The sequence below is a fragment of the Ochotona princeps genome, chromosome 5 (assembly GCF_030435755.1).
Source record: "Ochotona princeps isolate mOchPri1 chromosome 5, mOchPri1.hap1, whole genome shotgun sequence".
In the NCBI taxonomy this organism is placed as follows: Eukaryota; Metazoa; Chordata; class Mammalia; order Lagomorpha; family Ochotonidae; genus Ochotona; species Ochotona princeps.
The window spans coordinates 103,819,561-103,840,186 of record NC_080836.1 but is presented as its reverse complement, the minus strand read 5'-3'; the positions used below and the strand labels follow the sequence as shown (position 1 = coordinate 103,840,186).

General features: G+C 43.4%; 2 protein-coding genes across 3 annotated transcripts in view; both read right to left on the bottom strand.

Annotated features, from left to right (window-relative positions):
- The window catches only part of LOC101533137 (UDP-glucuronosyltransferase 1-6), a 181,184-nt gene extending 166,229 nt beyond the window's left edge, over window positions 1-14,955 (bottom strand). Inside the window, exon 1 of one of the 2 annotated variants that reach the window (XM_058665144.1) lies at window positions 14,098-14,955. In XM_058665144.1, coding sequence (XP_058521127.1) covers window positions 14,098-14,940 — 843 coding nt within the window. In that variant the 5' untranslated portion in view covers window positions 14,941-14,955. Of the gene's footprint in view, window positions 1-1,315; window positions 2,221-14,097 lie in introns of those variants that run through there. The other variant, XM_058665143.1, reaches the window with a different exon arrangement.
- Window positions 14,956-19,256: 4,301 nt separating this feature from the next.
- On the bottom strand, window positions 19,257-20,126 carry LOC131480342 (UDP-glucuronosyltransferase 1A9-like). The gene has a single exon (XM_058664301.1). The coding sequence runs from the start codon at window positions 20,124-20,126 to the stop codon at window positions 19,257-19,259; it is 870 nt and encodes a 289-aa protein (XP_058520284.1).
- Between the last annotated feature and the right edge of the window lie 500 nt (window positions 20,127-20,626).

Below are 20,626 nucleotides of genomic sequence, written 5' to 3'. Positions count from 1 at the left end.
CGTTGAAGGCGCAAAAAGTGCCCCCCACCCCTGCTTCTGCAACATTCACAAGAACTGACTGTTCAGAAACGACTCGAAGGTTCCGCGCAGCTGCCTCCTGCTAACACTCCCTCCTGCCTCCTGTAGCTTAGTTAACTGTAATTTTGGGCTCTGGTAACTCTCTTCCTGCTTGAAATCTTGTTTGTACTGTGTGGCTCTCAACCTGGTTGGAGGATGAGAGTTTAAAAACCCCTGACTATTGCCACTCCACGGTATAGCAGGACCTAATTTCACAAAACTTGGGAAATAAAGACTTCCTAACATCCTACACTGGGGTCTAGTGTGATCTCTGAAGAAAGTTGGCATTGTCCACATCTTGTCAGCACACAAAGACATCAAATCTGCAGTCAAGAACAGAGGACTTGTGCGGAGCTGCACAGCTCTAACCTCACCCCATCCAGCTGCACCCAACATCACCAGCACCCTGCAAGCAGGGAACAGCCAGCTTCTCATCCCACAAGCAAGTGCAGTGTTCTCCAGGATGGTGATCCCCCACCATCCTGCTGTCAAGTATTTCATCACAGTCTTGGATGTAATTCCCACATGGAGACACAAGGATCTTTTCTTACAGGAGATCTCAGTAAAGTCTCTATGTATGGTTTGACATACTACATCTAACACACACATCATTGAGGAAACATTACCCAACAACAACTCTGTCTCAACAGACAGATGAAATGCTCATCACAACCCAGCTTGACATGACACGCTTTCCAAGACCAATCCGGCACAGCTGCCCAGACAAGGAAAAACACACACTGTCCGCATGCCTCCTGATGAAACCATGATTTGTGGAAAGGATGCAAACCAAGCCTTTTTATCAAAGGCCCTTCTTTGACATCTGAATTTCTCCTTCAGAATTTTGTTTGTTTTAAACTTGAATATAGATGTGTATTGCCCTCCATGATATAGATGTGTATTGCCCTCCATGGCTGCTCTTCCCAAGAGATCCAACTCATGCACGGCCTTAGAAATGTCAGGATGCACAAAAATGCAAATTATCTTTCACACTCTGCTTTTACTGTTTTTCCAAATTTACTATTTAAATATGCAACTTGGAACAAATGTACGAGGACTTCAAGGCATACACATAGAGTCAGTCAATGAGGAGAGTGTGCAACATTGCCTTACGCACAAACAAGCAGTTGGCACAAGCACATTAGTCAGCTAGATACAATAACACTACATCACAAATCACAGTCAAACACAAGGTTTCTTACTTAAACAGAATATCAAAGCATGCTAATCCTTCCAGGCTAAAGGAGCTAGAACTCACCTTCGACAAAGGTTTCCCCTCATGGCAGTTAATGCCACCCACGTAGACCATGTTGGGCATCACAGGTTTGGGATAATCCAAAACAAAGTCAGTTCTTAACAACCAGATTGAGGTGTGGCTGAAGAGGTCATAGAGTGTGACAGGCTCTGGGAAAACTTCAGAAGCAAGTGCTAAGACAGTTTTGAAAAAATGGTGGCAAAATAAACGCCCTTGAAGGTGAATGATATGGTTCCAAACTCTCTCCTTGAAGGTCATGACATCTGAGAAACCTAAAAGAATCACTGGAACATAAGAAAGAGGATGGGGACACTGCGTAGCTTCTTCAAGATAGTGGCAAAATACTCCCCTGGTGAACACCACAGATGGCAGTGATAAATATTTGGCAACCACTAAGCCACACATATCAAAAGGATCCAGAAAAATTGCATCAAAAGAGCTTTCTTTCAAGTACTCCACTAATTTCTTGTCATTAAACAAACTCCTACAATGGGAAAACATGAGTTCGAAAAATTTGTATCCTGAACCACTCCAAAGAGAGAGTATGTCGTCCTCCCGAACTTTCCAATGAGTTTCAGCAAAATCCTTCATTGCAAGGTCCATATCTTCCAGGGTGTGAGACGTCTTGTAGCTCTTCACTGTACAATTCAGGGACTGTCCCAGTTGCCAACTCACCTCTGGCATGACGACAACCAGCTCATGTCCTCTCCGGATGAGCTTCTCCACCACCGAGCGCATGGTAAACCAGTGACTCCCATCCATGGGGACCACCAGCAGCTTGCCTGCCTCACTCAAGCTGGAGGCCAGCAGCAGGCACACACACAGAGAAAGGAGGCCTGTCTTCATTGCAGAACAGTATGCTGAGCTGTTGCTCAAGCAACCCAGCTACTGGGAGACTCAGCTGAGAACTGTCGTTGGCAGAAGAAACACCGACATAAAACCTGCCTAAGGAAAGGGTGAGTTTTCACATAGGCAATATACATAGTCAATCATTGCCTGTGAGATATATAGATATATATATCGATATATGTGTATTAATGATTAACTTGGACAACATGAGAAATGAATGTCATTTACTTGGACACGTGCTTGTACGTTTCCACAAAGGATTAGCATATATTTGCTGCATGGGAAAGGACACACCTTCCTGGCATTATGAGTTAAGCAAGAGATTGTAAGGGATGATTTTTTACCTGGAGGACACACACACAGAGAAAGAGAACTCAACAAACAGTGTAATACTGGGAATGGTTCCTTCCTTTTCTTCCCATTAAAACAAGTTCAATATTCTTCAGCATAATGGTCTCTCTACTATTTTAAAATATTTTATTACAAATTTAGATATAATTTCCAACCATAAACTCTAGGATAATTTCACACAATACATCGCTGACAAATCTTTCAGGTTCATCTTGATACATGACATGAAATACACACACACAAGCCCACACACACACACACATATCCTCTGAGAACACTCTCCACATATACCTGCTCAACAGAAGACCAAATTAGGATAGCAAACCATGCTTTCCTGAAAGCCATGGCCAGCTTTCCAAGAGTCAACCTGAACAGCTGCCCAGTCAATGAAGAGCACACACTGTCCACATGTCTCCTGATGAAAATGTACCCCAAAACTTTGCATCAAGGCCCCTCTTTGAGTCTAAATGCTTCCTCGAGATTTTGTTTCTTTTAAACATTATTCATAAATGCATGCAAAACACCTTTAATATAAAAGGAATTTCATAAATCTATACCAATTGTTAGAAATAAAATAGCTTCTATTATGCATTCAAACATATATATATAAGAAACTTTTTTTTTATATGTTTATTATTTAACTTCAGTAATTACATTGTATTATGTGACACAATTACATAGATACTTGGGTTCTCCCACCCCTCCCCAAACCCTCCCACCATGGTGGATTCCTCCACCTTGTTGCATAACCACAGCTCAAGTTCAGTTGAGATTCCCCCATTGCAAGCGTATACCAAACATAGAGTCCAGCATCTTATTGTCCAGTCAAGTCCAACGGCTTCTTAGGTATACCCTCTCTGGTCTGAAGACAGAGCCAGCAGAGCATCATCCCAGTCAATTGAAAGCTCCAACATACCATCAGCAAAAATTTACATCATTATGGAATTAATTGACATAGTAATGAGTAACCAACATGTTAAAAGTAAATGCGAGTTCCCAGTCACCTTCTGTGACCACCTCACCTATACTTCAATCTTAGTTTATACACAACATATAACATTCAAAACATAACATGTTATATATAACATCATATCATCTTAAATTAAGGCAAACATGTGGTATTTAACCTTTTGGGATTGGCTCATTTCCCTTAGCATTATGGTTTCCAGTTTGGCCCATTTGGCCACAAAGAACTGCATTTTGTTTTTTTTAATAGCTGAGTAATATTCCATGGAGTAGATGAACCATAGCTTTCTTATCCAATCCTCTGTTGATGGGCATTTTGGTTGCTTCCATGTTTTTGCAATTACTGATTGTGCTGCTATGAGCATAGGAGTGCATGTTGGTTTCTCATAAAACAAGTGTTCTGGATATATTCCTAGGAGTGCTATTGCTGGATCATACGGTATGTTGAATTTGAGTTGTTTGAATATTCTCCATACTGATTTCCATAGAGGCTGTACCAGCCTGCAGCCCCACCAGCAGTGGAGTAGGGTTCCCTTTTCCCCGCAACCTCGCCAACAAGTGTTGTTGGTGCTTTTATTCATGTGGGCCAGTCTTACTGGTGTTAGGTGGTACCTCATTGATGTTTTAATTTGGATTTCCCTTATTGCCAGGGAACTTGAGCATTTTTTCATATGTTTATTTGCCATTTGGGTTTGTTCCTTTGTGAAGTGTTTGCCCATTTCCCGTGCCCATTTCTTGAGTGGCTTGTTTGTTTTGACATTTTGGTTGTTTTGTAGCTCTTTGTATATTCTGGAGATCAGCCCTCTATCACCTATGTCGTGTGCGAAGATCTTCTCCCATTCTGTGGGTTGCCTTTTTACTTTGTTGATTGTTTCTCTAGCTGTACAGAAGCTTCTTAGTTTGATGAGGTCCCAATTGTTTATTTTGGTCTCGATTTCTACTGCATTTGGAGTCTTTTTTAGGAAGTGAGGGCCTACCCCTAAGTGTTCCAGTGTGTTTCCAACATTTTCTTCCAAAAGTTTGAAGGTTTCTGGATGTAGGTTTAGATCTGTTATCCATTTAGATCTGATCTTAGTGTATGGTGAGAGATGTGGATCTATTTTTTTGTTTCTGCAGGCTATCAACCAGTTGTCCCAACAGCATTTATTGAACAGACCTTCCCATTTGCCTGGATTGTCGTTTGTCTTTTTGTCAAAGATTATTTGGCTGTATCTGTGTGGGTTTCCTTCTGGTGTTTCTATTCTGCTCCATTGATCTTCCTCTCTATCTTTGTGCCAGTACCACGCTGTTTTGATAACCACTGCCCTATAGTATGTCCAGAGGTCCGGAACTGTGATTCCCTCTGCTAACTTTCTGTTCTTCAGGATGGTTCTAGCTATCCGTGGTTTTTTGTGCTTCCAGATGAACCTTTGGATCATTGTTTCCAGTTCCATGAAGAATGTTTTGGGCAATTTGATTGGGATTGCGTTGAATGTATATATTGCTTTTGGCAGTATAGACATTTTAATGATATTGATTTTACCTATCCAGGAGCATGGGATGTTACTCCATCTTTTGAGGTCTTGTTCAATTTCTTTTTTAAGTAGTTTGTAGTTTTCTTCAAATAAGTCTCCTACATTTTTGGTTAGATTTATTCCCAGATATTTCATACTTTTCTCTGTTATTTTGAATGGTATCTTGCTGGTTAAGTCTTTTTCCATCTTGGGGCTGTTCGCATACACTATGGCTGTTGATTTTTGTTCATTAATTTTGTACCCTGCCACTCTACCAAACTCTCGTACAAGTTCTAGCAGTCTCTGTATTGAGTCTCTTGGCTCTTCTACATAAAGAATCATATCATCTGCGTATAGTGAGAGTTTGACTTCTTCGTTTCCCATTTGGATTCCTCTGATTTCTTTTTCTTGTCTTATGGCCTCAGCGAGTACCTCTAGGACTATGTTGAATAGTAGTGGAGAAAGTGGACATCCCTGTCTTGTTCCAGATCTCAGTGGGAAGGGTTCCAGTTTTTCTCCATTCAGTATGATGCTGGCGTTGGGTTTTTCATATATGGCTTTAATTATGTTGTGGATTTTTCCATCTATGCCTACCTTGGTTAGGGTTTTTAGTAGGAAGTGGTGTTGGATTTTGTCGAAAGCTTTTTCTGCATCTATTGATACTATCATGTGATTCTTGTTTTTCAGTTTTTGGATGTGGTGTATCACATTTATGGATTTGCGAATGTTGAACCATCCCTGCATTCCAGGGATGAATCCTACTTGATCTGGATGAACGATCTGTCTGATGTGTTTTTGAATTCTGTTGGCTAGGATTTTGTTGAGAATCTTAGCATCAATGTTCATCAAAGAGATAGGTCTGTAGTTTTCCTTCTCTGTTAGTTCTCTGTCTGGTTTTGGGATTAAGGTAATGTTGGCTTCATAGAATGAGTTTGGAAGGGTTGCCTCTTCTTCTATTGTTTTGAAGAGTTTGTAGAGGATTGGGGTCAGTTCTGTTCGGAATGTTTTGTAGAATTCTGTAGTGAAGCCGTCTGGGCCTGGGCTTTTCTTTGTTGGGAGGTCTTTAATCACTGATTCAATCTCTACTTCAGTTATGGGTTTGTTCAGGTCGTTTGTTGCCTCTGGGCTAAGTTTTGGCAGGTGGTAGAAGTCTAAGAACTTTTCCATTTCTTGGTGATCTTCTGATTTGTTGGAGTACAGTGCTTTGTAGTAATTTCTAATTATGGCCTTAATGGATGCGGTGTCTGTTGTTATGTTGCCTTTTTCATCTTTGATGCTGGTAATTCTTGCCTTCTCTTGTTTTTTCCTTGTCAGTCGGGCCAGTGGGGTGTCTATCTTGTTTATCTTCTCAAAAAACCAGCTTTTTGATTCATTGATTTTGTGTATGGTTTTTTTTATTTCTATCTGGTTGATTTCCTCCCTTGTTTTGATGATTTCTTGTTTCCTATTGTGTGTGGGGCTCTTCTGCTGTTGTTTTTCCAATTCCTGGAGGTGTGTGTTTAGTTCCTGTATTTGGCGCCTCTCTTGGGCCTTGACATGAGCTCCAATTGCGATGAGTTTACCCCGTAGCACTGCTTTGGCAGTGTCCCACAAATTTTGGAATGTTGTGTCAGAGTTTTCATTGGTTTCCATAAATTTTTTGATCTCATCTTTAATTTCTTCTCTGATCCATTGTTCGTTTAATAGCATATTGTTCAGCCTCCAAGAGTTTCTGTATTTCCTGGGACATTTTGAATTGCTGATTTCCAGCTTCATTCCGTGGTGGTCTGAGAGGGTACATGGTATGATTCCTATCTTTTTGAAGTTATTTAGGTTTGCTTTGTGTCCTATCATGTGGTCGATCCTGGAGAAGGTGCCATGCACTGCTGAAAAAAATGTATAATCTGTGGCCTTAGGGTAAAAAATTCTATAGATGTCAACCAAGTCCAGTTGTTCTATTGTTTGTATGAGCTCTGTTGTTTCTTTGTTGAGTTTTTGTTTTGTTGATCTGTCTATAGTTGTTAGTGGGGTGTTAAGATCACCCACTATTATTGTGTGCATATCTATGTCTCCCCTTAAGTCCGTGAGTAATTGCTTCACGTAGCTAGGTGCGTTTGAATTTGGTGCATATATGTTCACAATGGTAATTACTTCCTGATGGATCAGTCCCTTCACCAATCTATAATGTCCTTCCCTGTCCTTTTTGATGTGTGTCAGATTGAAGTCCACATCATCTGAAATTAAGACAGCTACCCCAGCCTTTTTTTCTCGTCCATTGGCATGAAATATTTGTTTCCAACCTTTCACTTTCAGCTTCTTCGAATCTCTTCTGGTTAGATGTGTCTCTTGTAGGCAACAGATAGTTGGGTGCTGTTTGATAATCCATTCTGTTAATCTATGCCTTTTGATTGGTGAGTTCAGGCCATTTGTGTTAAGAGTTAAAATTGAGAGGTTGTGATTTTGCCCTGCCATACTTGTTTTTGTGGGTGTTGATATCTGTGTAATTGCCCTTCCTTGCATGGACTTTAGTGGGAAGATCTTCCTGTTTGCCATCTTTGCTTATGATTCACCTCCTTTTTTTCTGGATTTAGTGCATTTCTAAGGAGATTTTGTAGAGCTGGTTTTGTGCTGGCATATTCTTCTAATTTCTCTTTGCTGTGGAAGTATTTGATTTCGTTCTCAAATACGAATGAGATCTTTGCTGGGTACAATATTCTTGGTTGACAGTTGTTCTGATTCAGGATTTGGAAGATCTTTGTCCATTCTCTTCTTGCTTGTAAAGTCTCTTCAGAGAAGTCAGCAGTGATCCTGACTGGTTTTCCCCGGTATGTGATCTTTTTTCTGCTTCGTACTTGTCTTAGGATTCTTTCTTTGTCTTCGTTGGAGTGGAACTTGAGCACCATATGTCTGGGTGAAGATCGCTTTGGGTCATATCTGCTGGGAGTCCTCTGACCGTCCTGGATTTGGGCTGGGTTCATGTTCCAAGTGTTTTGAAAGTTTTCCTGTATAATTTCGTCGAGCACCATTTGCATTCCTGACTCTTTTTCCGCTCCTTCAGGAAGGCCAATAATCCTAATATTTGATTTTCTGAGGTTGTCTTTCATTTCTTGTATGGTCTTATTGGCTTTGTTCAGACTTGTCTCCAGCTGTTTCATGAACTGGGTATGTTCGTTTTGTGTGTCTTCTGTTTCAGAGATCCTCTCTTCTGCTGTATTTGTTCTGTTGGTTAGGCTCTCAATTTTGTGCTCTAAGTCAAGGATTTTACTTTTCATTTGTTGTATTTCTGAGGCTATGTGGTTCTTGAATTCCTTGAAGTCCTCCCAATTCTTCTCATTGTCTCTGACATATTTTAACATTATTTTTTTGAATTCCTTGTCTGGTAGATCTTCTATGTCTTCATCTCGCATCTCCGAAATAGACATTGGCTTTCGATCCTGTATTGGTAGGGTGTTGGCACTCTCATCTGGATCATTACCTTTTCTGGTATTTCTTCCCATTGTGTTAGTGTTTCTTTTTTGAGAGACCTAGGCACCAGTGTGCTGAGGGGTCTCCAAGCACTATCCTCTAGAGATCAGAGTCTGCAGGCGTGGAGTAGCAGGGTGTGGGAATTTTCAAGGCACTTTTGGTGCGTCTCCAGAACACTGGACCTCAGGGCGCCACTTCCAGGGCCCAGTGGATTCAAAGCGCACTCTCAGCTCATCCCCTACAGGTATGCTACCACAGGGCGTGGGAGAGTGAAGGCACTCTCTGTGCGCACCCCCTGTGCGCGGGATCACAGGGCTCGGAGCACTGGACTATAGGGCGTGGGGTGTTCCAGGTGTTCTCTGGAAGCGCCTCCTGTGCAGGCCCGCCCACCCCAGCGCTTGCAGGGGACCGACCGCCCCAGCGCTAGCACGGGACTGCCCAGCCCAGATGGCGTGCTTGGGTTCCTGTGGTATAGCACCGCCCAGCTGAGTGCCAGACCGCAAAGGCACGGGGGAATATCCAATGTGCCTTTTGCCTTTCTCCCAGACACAGTTTTGGCAATTTCAAGGCACTCGCCCTGTGTCTCTAGACGCAGGAGTCTGGGGGTGGGGGAGGGGCGGGGAGAGGAGCACCAATTGTGTTCAGGCTTTGTGCATGCCCCTGGGGGGCCAACTCCCGAAGCCTCCAACCCACCACTGTCCCCACCCAACTCTCTCAAACCTCAGGTTCTTGCAGTCTGCCTCTTCCTCTGGTCGGAATTCTCGCCGCAGGTGTGTCTCCCAGCGACTGCTGTGTCCGTTGCTGTTCTCGGGCGGGTGCAGGCGGCTGGAACCTGGAGGCTGCGGCTGGGGCAGGTCCCGGCGGGGCTTGGCGACCAGGGTGGGCGGATGCCGGCGGGTCCCGGTGATTCAGGGTCCTGGTGACCAGGGTGAGCAGATGCCAGCGGGTCCCAATCACCGCTGGTCCTCACGGCCACTGCGTCTGCGGGTCGGTCTCCGGATCGGTCGGCGGCTTTCAGTGTCTGCACTCAGAGGTGACTCAGCAGGTCAGGAGCGGAAAGTCGTCTCCCCTGCTCTTTCTTTTGTTTTTTCCCTGGTTGCTCTTCCGAGTTGTGTGGATTTTTTTGGTTCCACACTGTCCAGGGAACTTCACGTTCTTCTCCCTGTAGTTCTATGCTGCTCCACTTACTCTTTTGTCGCGTTCTAGCCCTCTCTGTCTGTGAGCTCTCTCACAGTCTTCCTCCTATGTCGGCCATCTTGCGAGTCTCCCCCCAGGTTTCTATAAGAAACTTTTAATCATTCAATGAAAAGACTCATTACTTTTATTTTTCCTTTTTCATGACCATGCTTAAGTGCCCTTGTGTGTAACCAGCATTTTGTTTATAGTGTAATGCTGCTATCTTTTTTTATTTTTTTTATTTTTTTATTTTTTATTGCATTTCATTTTTTTAATTAATTACATTGCATTATGTGATACATTTTTTATGCACTGGGATTCCCCCTGCCCCTCCCCACACCCTCCCCCCACGGCGGATTGCTCCACCTTGTTGCATTTCCATAGTTCAAATTCAGTTGACATTCTTTCTTTTTTTTTAATATATATTTTTATTATTTATGTATCTGAGGTGAAGGGGGATATTGAGGGAGAATCCCCACCCAGTCTCCCACCCGCCCAAGGTCCCAGATGTGGGGCATGCTGAGATACTTGCTCAAGTGGTCTTAAAAGTCCTCCAGTTATCGATCGCTGCCAGTCACATCCCTCCCAGCTCGGTTAGGTCATTGAAGAAGCCACTGATTGTCACAGTCCATCATGGAGTCTCCATTTGCCCAGTATTTCGCTGCCCAACGTTTAGCTGAGGTGGTTGATTGACCTGTTCCGTCCTCCGTCCTCTCTTAGCCTGGGCTCTGAGTCCAGCAGTTCGATTGGGGAGATCATCAAAGAGACTTAGAGGTATTCCCAGATCAGATTCCTGCATGTTCCAGCAAGCACCGGGTCCGGCACAGTCCATCGCCACAATCAGTTGGTGGTTGCAATCACTGGGCTGGCTCCGTTCTCAGTCCCGACTTGCACTGGAACCAAGGGTATTGCAGTCCAGTCTGGTTCTGCCCAGCACGCACTCGACTCTCATCAACCAGTGGGGTCTGCAGCCCAGTCAGGGCGACCCACGATAACCGCCACCAGGCCCGCCCCTCACCCTGGCCTGCCAGTATACATAGCAGACTAGTCCAGTCTGTCCCACTTCCCATATGGCTCCAGTACATGTCAATGGGCATTGAAGCTTAGTTCCCTCCAACCAACTCAACTATCCAGCCCTCACAGATATTGCTGAGTGCCTCTCCTTCTAGCCACCCCAGCCCCCATCCTAGTTTTCATGCCCTCTCGCGGGAGTAGTGACCCAAGAGGGGGAACCCCACCACTTCCCTCTTGGGTCTCTCAAGGCCCGGTTTATGCACTCTTTGGGTGGTTCTGTGGTTTGACTTGACAGAATTAGCTCCCAGTGCCAGCTTCTGCCTGCTGTCTGCAGTTAAGCCCAAACAACGTTCACCCACTCCAATTTATGCTAGAACCGGCAGGAATAATCAGCCCAACCTGGCTTTCCCCTGATCTAGTCCATGTGCGGCGCTCAGGTGTTGCAACCCTGCCCAGTCTGGTCTGTCCCCATCCCATCCCACACTATCCAGTGAGAGTAGCTGTCCGGCGAGGGGACCAGCCCCTCCATCCCCTCGCTGCTGTCCCCTCTCCCTTCCTGGTTCTCACACGTGTTTGTTGGGTGCTGCATTCTAATCCAGTACAGGTAATCTCACCCTGGAATTCCATATTGTGCACTGGTTTTTGTTGCGACCAAAGCTGGCCCGACCCACACTCTCCTCTGGTGTCCGGGTTTGCCAGTGGATGACATGAACTGATTCAGCCTGGTCTGCCCCTGACCCATGCCAAATGTATGCCAGTGAGAATCTTTCCATGGCCCATTCGGGGCTGTTTCCTATCATACTTCTTGTGCTTATTTTGCGCATACCAGGGGGTCCATGAGCCAGCCCTTCTCAGTTCACCTTCTGTCCTAGCAGGAACAGTGGCTTTTCATGGCTGGCTTTCACCCCACTCTGGTTCCCGTTGCTGGATGACTCAGCCCGTCCATGGCTCGAAGTTGACATTCTTTCATTGGAGGTATTTACCAAGCATAAAGTCCAGCATCTTATTGTCCTGGTAAGTTCAATGGTTTCTTGGTGAGACCATCTCTGGTCTGAAGGTAGAGCCGGCAGAGTATCATCCCAATCAATTAAAAGCCCCAACATAATATTTCCAACTATTTACAACATTGTGGCATTAATTGACATGGTATTGATTAACCAATATGTTAATAGGAAAATGCAGGTTCTCAACAACAACCTGTGACTTCTTCATAGACATTTCAATTTTGGTTTATATTCAACCGTGTTCTATACACCTTAAAATGGCTTAGATTGCTATTCAGTTGTCTCATGCCTATTTTAATTTTAGTATTTAGCAGTTTATAGCATTGAAGCATGTTTTCGCTGAACCTGGCTGTTTTTCAGGTGGTCTAACTCTATAATTCTAACAGGATATATGTCAACTGTTTAGGTGAGCATGTTTAGGAGGGGTGTGCAGAGAAATCTTCCATACCCCAGTGAGGAGTAACTAATCTTTGCGTCCCACCCAGTGAGTTATAAGTGCATCCCCGCTGACCGTTTCCTGTCTGTTTCTAAGCTTGCCTTGTTGTTCTCTGTCTATCTATTCTAGTTTTGTTTGTTTGTTTCTTTGTTTTGAGGGGTTTCTGGAGCGCTCCTGATGGTTATTACGAGAGGGGGTGGGGACCCAAAACTGGAAGCAGACAAGGACCAGAGAAAGCTCCTCTCCCTAGTCCTGAAGGAAGTTTACTGTTCTGTTTCTGCGCACCGCTCAGGGATCCTGGTTGTTTTTAAATGACCTTGGCTCCTGCAAGGCGGGATTTGTAACCAGCATTTTGAAAACTCTGTATGATTCAGTGGCTCACAGTCTATACATTTTGTTAAGAGGTGTGTACTTGTAAACACCAACCATGAACTAATGCAACTCTCTGAACTCTGCTGGCTCAGGAAGCAGCAGGGCCCCACCCCTGGGCAAAGAACAGTGCTGCACGCAACACCTGGGTGGCACTTGCTGCTGATCAATCAGAGCAAAGGGGAGAGACGCCCAAGGAACAGGCTCAGCCTCTGGCATTCCTACCACTTGCCCTCCATGGCTGCTCTTCCCAAGAGATCCAACTCATGCACGGCCTTGACAAGCCTAAGACAGCAATCTCACTGCACTTTAAGCAAAACAACTTTTCACACTCCCATCAGCTGGCCAAAAAGACACTTACATAAACCTCTGCCAACACCTGGAAGAATATCTCATCTCTGCTAGCTTCCCTGAGCAAGCTGTGGCGCTAGATGCCACCTTCAGGGAATGAACAAGGTCATTTCTTGAGGTCACCGGCACCACACACTCAGGACATGACAAGAGAAATTCTGCTATTCCCCATTCGTGCCCTGAGTGCGTGGGTCAAAATCAAGCCCAGGACCTCCAAGCTCCGTTGCTTCTGGAACTCCTCCTGCACTCAGTTGCCACAGGGGCCCCTCCCTCCCACGCACACACCTGCCTCTGGTGTTTCTGAGTCAGATTCCTCTGGAGCAAGCTCATGTCAAACGTTCCACCGGGGACCCTCTACCAGAAATACGTGTCAGAGTCAGCAGAGCGGAGGACCCCCACCATCACAAACCCCTGTCCCCAATAGGCTGTGCAGGAATCTCTTCCTGCACTCATAGCTCTTTTCCAACATTGCTAGAGGTTCCGTTCTCAGTTTAGTAAAGAGCTTTATCTGCAAGGTTGGACAGCAGGTTTCCTGCCAGGGTTATTTGGATGTTTATTACATCCTTCACATGTCTTTTCAACAAGAGGAAATCAATTCTTGAACTAATCGCACTATGATTCTGTGTTGGCCATTGTTACCCTAGAGCTCATGCTCCTGCCTACTTGAAGGAAGGAAGGAAGGAAGGAAGGAAGGAAGGAAGGAAGGAAAGAAAGAAAGAAAGAAAGAAAGAAAGAAAGAAAGAAAGAAAGAAAGAAAGAAAATTGGAAGATGGACTCATCTAAAACTATTGATCATTTTAGAAAAAAAATTGATTTTCCTAAGACTTCTTTGCATTCTGCAAGAACACACCAAATTTGCATGTTTTGGTTTATAAATATTATGATTGATATGCAAGTACAAATTACAAAGTAAAGGTAAAGGTCATTATATCAATCCTGATATCAAACATTATTTTAATTAAACAGAGGCAGATATTTGCATTAAATATAAACATTTAAACTGAACAGATACATACAAAGATACTAAAAAATTTCTGTAAGGCTGTCCGGGTAAACCAATATTAAATTATACTTCAACTGAGTTTCTCACTATTTTTTCAAACAAGTAGTTTACAAATGCAGCTGGGTAGTATATACTATGAGGTTAAGAGCCACAAACGTTTCAATGAGAAGAGCTTCATAATATTTGTTAATGCTCCAAACAAGAAATCCACACAGGAAAATTTTTCAAGCTAGAACAATTAAAATAAATCACAAATCACAGCCGAACAGTTTTTCTTGAATATAAACCAAAAACATTACTCCCTCCAGGCTAAAGGAGCTAGAACTCACCTTCGACAAAGGTTTCCCCTCATGGCAGTTAATACCACCCACGTAGACCATGTTGGGCATCACAGGTTTGGGATAGTCAAACACAAAGTCAGTTCTTAACAGCCAGATTGAGGTGTGGCTGAAGAGGTCATAGAGTGTGACAGGCTCCGGGAAAACTTCAGAAGCAAGTGCTAAGGTACTTTTGAAAACATAGTGGCAAAACAAATGCTCTTGAAGGTGAGTGATATGGTTCCAAACTCTCTCCTTGAACGTCATGACATCCGTGAATTTTAACAAACTTCTAGGAACATAAGAAAGAGGATGGGGACACTGCGTAGCTTCTTCAAGATAGTGGCAAAATACTCCCCTGGTGAACACCACAGATGGCAGTGATAAATATTTGGCAACCACTAAGCCACACATATCAAAAGGATCCAGAAAAATTGCATCAAAAGAGCTTTCTTTCAAGTACTCCACTAATTTCTTGTCATTAAACAAACTCCTACAATGGGAAAAAATGAGTTCGAAAAAATTGTACAATGGACCCTTGTTAAGGTTAAATAAGTTGTTCACCGGAATGTCCCATTGAGATCTGGCAAAATCCATGAACACACGGTCCATATCTTCCAGGGTGTGAGACGTCTTGTAGCTCTTCACTGTACAATTCAGGGACTGTCCCAGTTGCCAACTCACCTCTGGCATGACGACAACCAGCTCATGTCCTCTCTGGATGAGCTTCTCCAGGACAGAGCGCATGGTAAACCAGTGACTCCCATCCATGGGGACCACCAGCAGCTTGCCTGCCTCACTCCAGCTGGAGGCCAGCAGCAGGCACACACACAGAGGAAGGAGGCCTGTCTTCATTGCAGCACACTTTGTTGAGCTCAAGTAACTCTGCTGCTGGGAGTCAGAGCCAAGTACTGCGGTATGCGGAATAGCAAAGGCATAAAACCTGCCCACAAAAATGGCACAATTTCATACAGCCAAAATAAAAAAAGGAAAAAAAGACACAGCCAATGATTTACTTGGAAGAAGAGTGAGCAAGAGGCAGTATTTGCTGAAATAAGTGCTTGGATTCTTTGTAGACAATGATTAGCTAACAATCAGTGATTTTGGGATTGGCAAACAATATTCTAGAATCTGAGTTGAGAAAGAGATTCTAAGCACTGCTTTTACAGTTTGAGGGTATACACACAGAAAAGAGATGGAATTTAACAAAGCTGTACATTTGAAATTTATCTAAACATATAACTCAGTCTTTATCCTCAGACTACCTAGGTTTTTGTTCATAAAAAAATTGGCATCCAAGGGCTGACTACAACACCTTTAGCCTTGACAATTTTAATAGTGGTGGATAACTGCCCACCAGCATTGCTGCTGATTGTTTGGTACTCTGCTTATTCATTTCCAGGAATGTTTTTCACCATTTCCAAACTCTGAGTTCTTTGGAAAACTGAAATAACATGAATAATCCTGGCCCTGTGACCATTCCAGGGAATAGAAGATTATTATCTATTTTCAGTTGTTTTCCATCTGCTATGGGTTTATTCTAAACAGCCTGGTTGCATTCCTTCAGGATTTTGTTAGTTGTCCGTTACATTTCAGTGACCACATGTCAGAGCTTTATCTCCATGCCATCACCCTTCAACAGTACACATGCTGGGCCCTATCCCAAGGCAGGGCAGTGGTGTGCCCACCACCTGAATGGGGCCTGGTGTTGTTTCATTAGAGGGTAAAGGGAAGAGACGCCCCCCAGGAACAGGTTCAGCCTCTTGCACTCCTATCACTCACCATCCATAGAAGACGTCCAACAGGACATAGTTATCTGTAACCCATTAAGGACTAAGATAGCAATCTCACAACATTTAAGAGCAAATGATATTTCACATTCCCATCAGTTGGCTGAAAAGACACGCAGACAAATGGCTGCCAACATCTGGGACAATATGACTCAAATATGAGATGTATTGAAGTGTAAGCAGCTAAAACTCCCTTCCCAATACAATTATGTGCTGATACATCATGTTATCTTTATGCAGTTGCCAAAGAGCCTACTCTTGTATTTGCCAAGACTTCTTCATTTACAAGTCTCTGGACCCCAGCTGATACCTTCCCGACTGATGAAACAACTCCATGATGTTTTAGAGCCTTACTCCTACAGCCAAGCTGCCATCAGCACAACCTCACCACCACCAGCTGGATGTGTCAATAAGTCAGTGGGACCAAACTGGATAGTTGCTGCAGATGCCAACAAGCCAAAAACAACAAAATACAATAAAGCCTGTGTCAGTTCCAAGGGTGAAGAGCCCCTCATGTTCGAGGTTATGGGAGCATGGCTCATCTACTGAGAGAAATATAAAAGTTGATCACAGAGCCTGGAGTACTAACTGTAAACAATCCATAAAGTCATTACTTTAAAATATGAAGTGGGGAAAAGATTTCTATACTTCAGGCTGGACATCTTCAACAAGTCGAAATGCAAACCACTAAGAAAAAGATCCACCAGTTTGATTAACCCAGAAATTAAAACATTGTAGGGCACAGGGGAGGGAGCCACTTGCAAGACATGTGACAAAGAGCAGTGCCCATGTGCCCACGCTGGAGAGCAGAACAGCAATTTCTGCCTCCATGCAAAACTTCTTCTGGCCTGGCTTCCAGGACCTGACCTTGCTGAACTTCGGACTGTGGCCTGGGCAACCAGTGCTGCTCCTGGCTGCCCTCAATAAGAGCTGGAGTTCTACTCCATGGAGCATCACACAGGATGGGCCCAGGATGTGTGGGGCCTGGAAGGCCACAGCATAGCCACAGACTCCTAGGGAAGTGAATCCTACATCAGCCTTGCTAATGCCTGATGCAGGATCTGAGGCTGTGCTTCAGAACTTCAGAGGACATGACCAGGGATGGTGAGTGCCCATTGTTACAGAGAAATTCCATGGACAAGGGCTACCAGGAGTTTGAAGACTCTCAAGGGAAAGAGCTCTCCTGCACACCTCTCTTTAGTGAGTCTTCTGCTTGGTACAAAAGTGACTGGAAGAACAGTGGATTTCTGAATTAAACAAGAGTGCTTTGCTATTCCATTATGATTAATAGGCTGTGGCTAGCTTCCCAGAACAAGTTACGCAGTCAGTCTCACCTCTAGAGAATGAATGGGGTCATTTCTTAAGGTCACCTGCACCATACAAGAGTCAGGACATGACAAGAGAAATTCTGCAACCCTCCATTCATATCCAGAACACGTGGGTCAAAATCAAGCCCTGGTCCCTCCCAGGTCTACTGCTCCTAGAAGATGCTGGAAATGAATCGGCAGAGGAGCCCTTCCCTCCCAAGCAGACACCTGCCTTGGGTGTTCATGAATCAGATCCCTCTGGCGCAAGTACATGCCAAACATGAGTGGAACTAGGAAAAAAATTAGTTGTGATCCATCTGCTTTGGTTTAGCCCATTACTCAGCGGAAAATTAGGAACTACAAAATAAATGCCACATCTTTGCAAAAAGAAAAAGTACAAAAGTTCTATTTCTACCACATGCCTTTTCTTGAGCAAAAATAAAAATCTGGACTGACATTGATAGAGCACATTAAAGATGTGCTAGAACCTCTGTGTTTCACTATATAATCCCATCACTTAATACTGTTGTCATTACATATGAAAAGGTGCAGATATAAATGTAAAATTAATACACTATTGCAGACAGCGAGAGAAATCACGCCAGATGTGAGTGTAGCTTTGTAAGGAAGAGCCTTGGTTGGCCTTGCTTGGTGATAGCGGCTCCTACTACACTCCAGGAGCCATTGCACCACATGGCTAAAGTCAGAGATTTTTAAGCTCTCATCCTCCAATCAGCATAGAGTCTCACATTACAAAGTTTTCGATCAGTTGAAGTGGTAAGTGGCAGGAAAGGTGGGGTACCTGGAATATCGAGGGAGGGAGCCCATTTCCAAGCATTCAATTAACCTTCCATTTACTCATCAAAACTGCCCACTGCTTGGTTGCACCCCATCACTTAAAATGCATGATTGTTTAAAATTGTCCCACAATTCTATGGTGCCAAATACAAAGCAGGAAATGCAAGTGGCTGATAGCTAGGAAAATAGGAAGTAAATACTCAAGCAACTACACACATTATTTTTGCGCAGAAAACCAAGAGAACAGAAACCTGCGAAAACATACATAAAAGGCAAGGCATAGCAACAAGAAGAAAGCAGTTCCTCAAACTTCTTTACACCATGATACTGCACTGAACACTATGACCCTACAGCTCAGGCTACTGCCTTCAGAGAAAAAAGCAAGAACACAGATGTTATGAGCACAAATAAAGTGTTTAAGAATGTTTAGTTCCATTTTGCTCATAACAGCCAAAAGAAGAAAAGCTTGAATGCTTGTCACTAGGCACAGTTTGAAGAAAGCCCAAGTTGATCTGAAGACTTCTTTGCAGTCTTGTAAGATCATTCCAAATTTGTATGTTTTGACATTAAAAAATGTGTATAACTGATTGGCAGAAGAAAACAGTATAATAAAGTCCATTATGTCCACAGTAATACCAGGTCTTTCTCTTATTAAATAGTTTTGACATTCAAATTAAGTACAAACATATAAACTGTAAACAGATGCATGCAAAGCTAAAAATAGAATTTTCTTAAGTATGTAAGGTATGTAAGGAAAAGCAAAGAGGGAAATTAGCTTTCATGCTGTGCTTTGTACTATTTTTTCAAATTTGCTGTTTAAAAATGCAGTTTGGGACTCCCTGCCATTGTCCATACCTACAATGTCAAGATATGCTTACACAGCAGAATGATGGACACGACCTGTTATGAGGACTACACTATTGTAATAATACAGGGAAAATCAATGGGGGAGAGGGGATCCAGAAAGGTGGGAGAAGAAATCACAGAGCTATAGAACCATATCATGAAAATAGTTTTTTAAATAGTGTTCCAGATAGATAGATAGATAGATAGATAGATAGATAGATAGATAGATAGATAGATAAAACACAAGCTGAGATTATTTACTATGGGATGAAGTGCCTACACATACAGGTCAATCTATGAGAAAAGATTTGCAACATTGTATAACATACCATACAAAGAATTCACACTGCACATTTAAGTTTCCAACAATGATAGTAGGTCACAAATAACAGCTGAACACCAGTCTTTTCTTGAAAAAATGTTAGAGGAGCTAGATAGAACTCACCTTCGACAAAGGTTTCCCCTCATGGCAGTTAATACCACCCACGTAGACCATGTTGGGCATCACAGGTTTGGGATAGTCAAACACAAAGTCAGTTCTTAACAACCAGATTGAGGTGTGGCTGAAGAGGTCATAGAGTGTGACAGGCTCTGGGAAAACTTCAGAAGCAAGTGCTAAGGTACTTTTGAAAACATAGTGGCAAAACAAATGCTCTTGAAGGTGAGTGATATGGTTCCAAACTCTCTCCTTGAACATCATGACATCCGTGAATCTTAACAAACCTCTAGGAACATAAGAAAGAGGATGGGGACACTGCGTAGCTTCTTCAAGATAGTGGCAAAATACTCCCCTGGTGAACACCACAGATGGCAGCGATAAATATTTGGCAACCACTAAGCCACACATATCAAAAGGATCCAGAAAAATTGCATCAAAAGAGCTTTCTTTCAAGTACTCCACTAATTTCTTGTCATTAAACAAACTCCTACAATGGGAAAACATGAGTTCGAAAAAATTGTACAATGGACCCTTGTTAAGGTTAAATAAGTTGTTCACCGGAATGTCCCATTGAGATCTGGCAAAATCCTTGAACTCACGGTCCATATCTTCCAGGGTGTGAGACGTCTTGTAGCTCTTCACTGTACAATTCAGGGATTGTCCCAGTTGCCAACTCACCTCTGGCATGACGACAACCAGCTCATGTCCTCTCTGGATGAGCTTCTCCAGGACAGAGCGCATGGTAAACCAGTGACTCCCATCCATGGGGACCACCAGCAGCTTGCCTGCCTCACTCCAGCTGGAGGCCAGCAGCAGGCACACACACAGAAGAAGGAGGCCTGGCTTCATTGCAGGAGACATCATGTGGTTGTAGCCTGAGCAAGCCAGCTGCTGGGAGATTCAGCAGAGTCCTGTAGTAGATGGGAAAAACAGACACAAAGTGTATTCGAGGAAAGGCTGTGTTTTCACATAGTCCAGAAAATCAATTCACTACCAATGGTTTGCTCTCAAGAGGTAAGATTAGATCAATATTGCTTAGATTCATACTTCCATGTTTCCAACCAGGAGTAGCTTATGAGCACTGCCTGGGAAACAGAGCATGCCCTGTCTTGAAGCATGTGTTCAGAAACAGATATTGAGCACCGATTTTACACATTTAGCACTGGGAAAAAAAAAAGAGAATCTGAGTAGTCATTTTTATCGAATTTGTCCAAATCACTACTTTTTGTGTTTGATGTTTCCACAGGTCCCCTGCTCAGGAAGAAACCAATGTCCCAGGCTGCAAGGACAGACTGTAAGGTCTTCAACCTTGACCACATCAATAGCAGTAGAATTACTGCGCACAAACATCTCTGTCCATA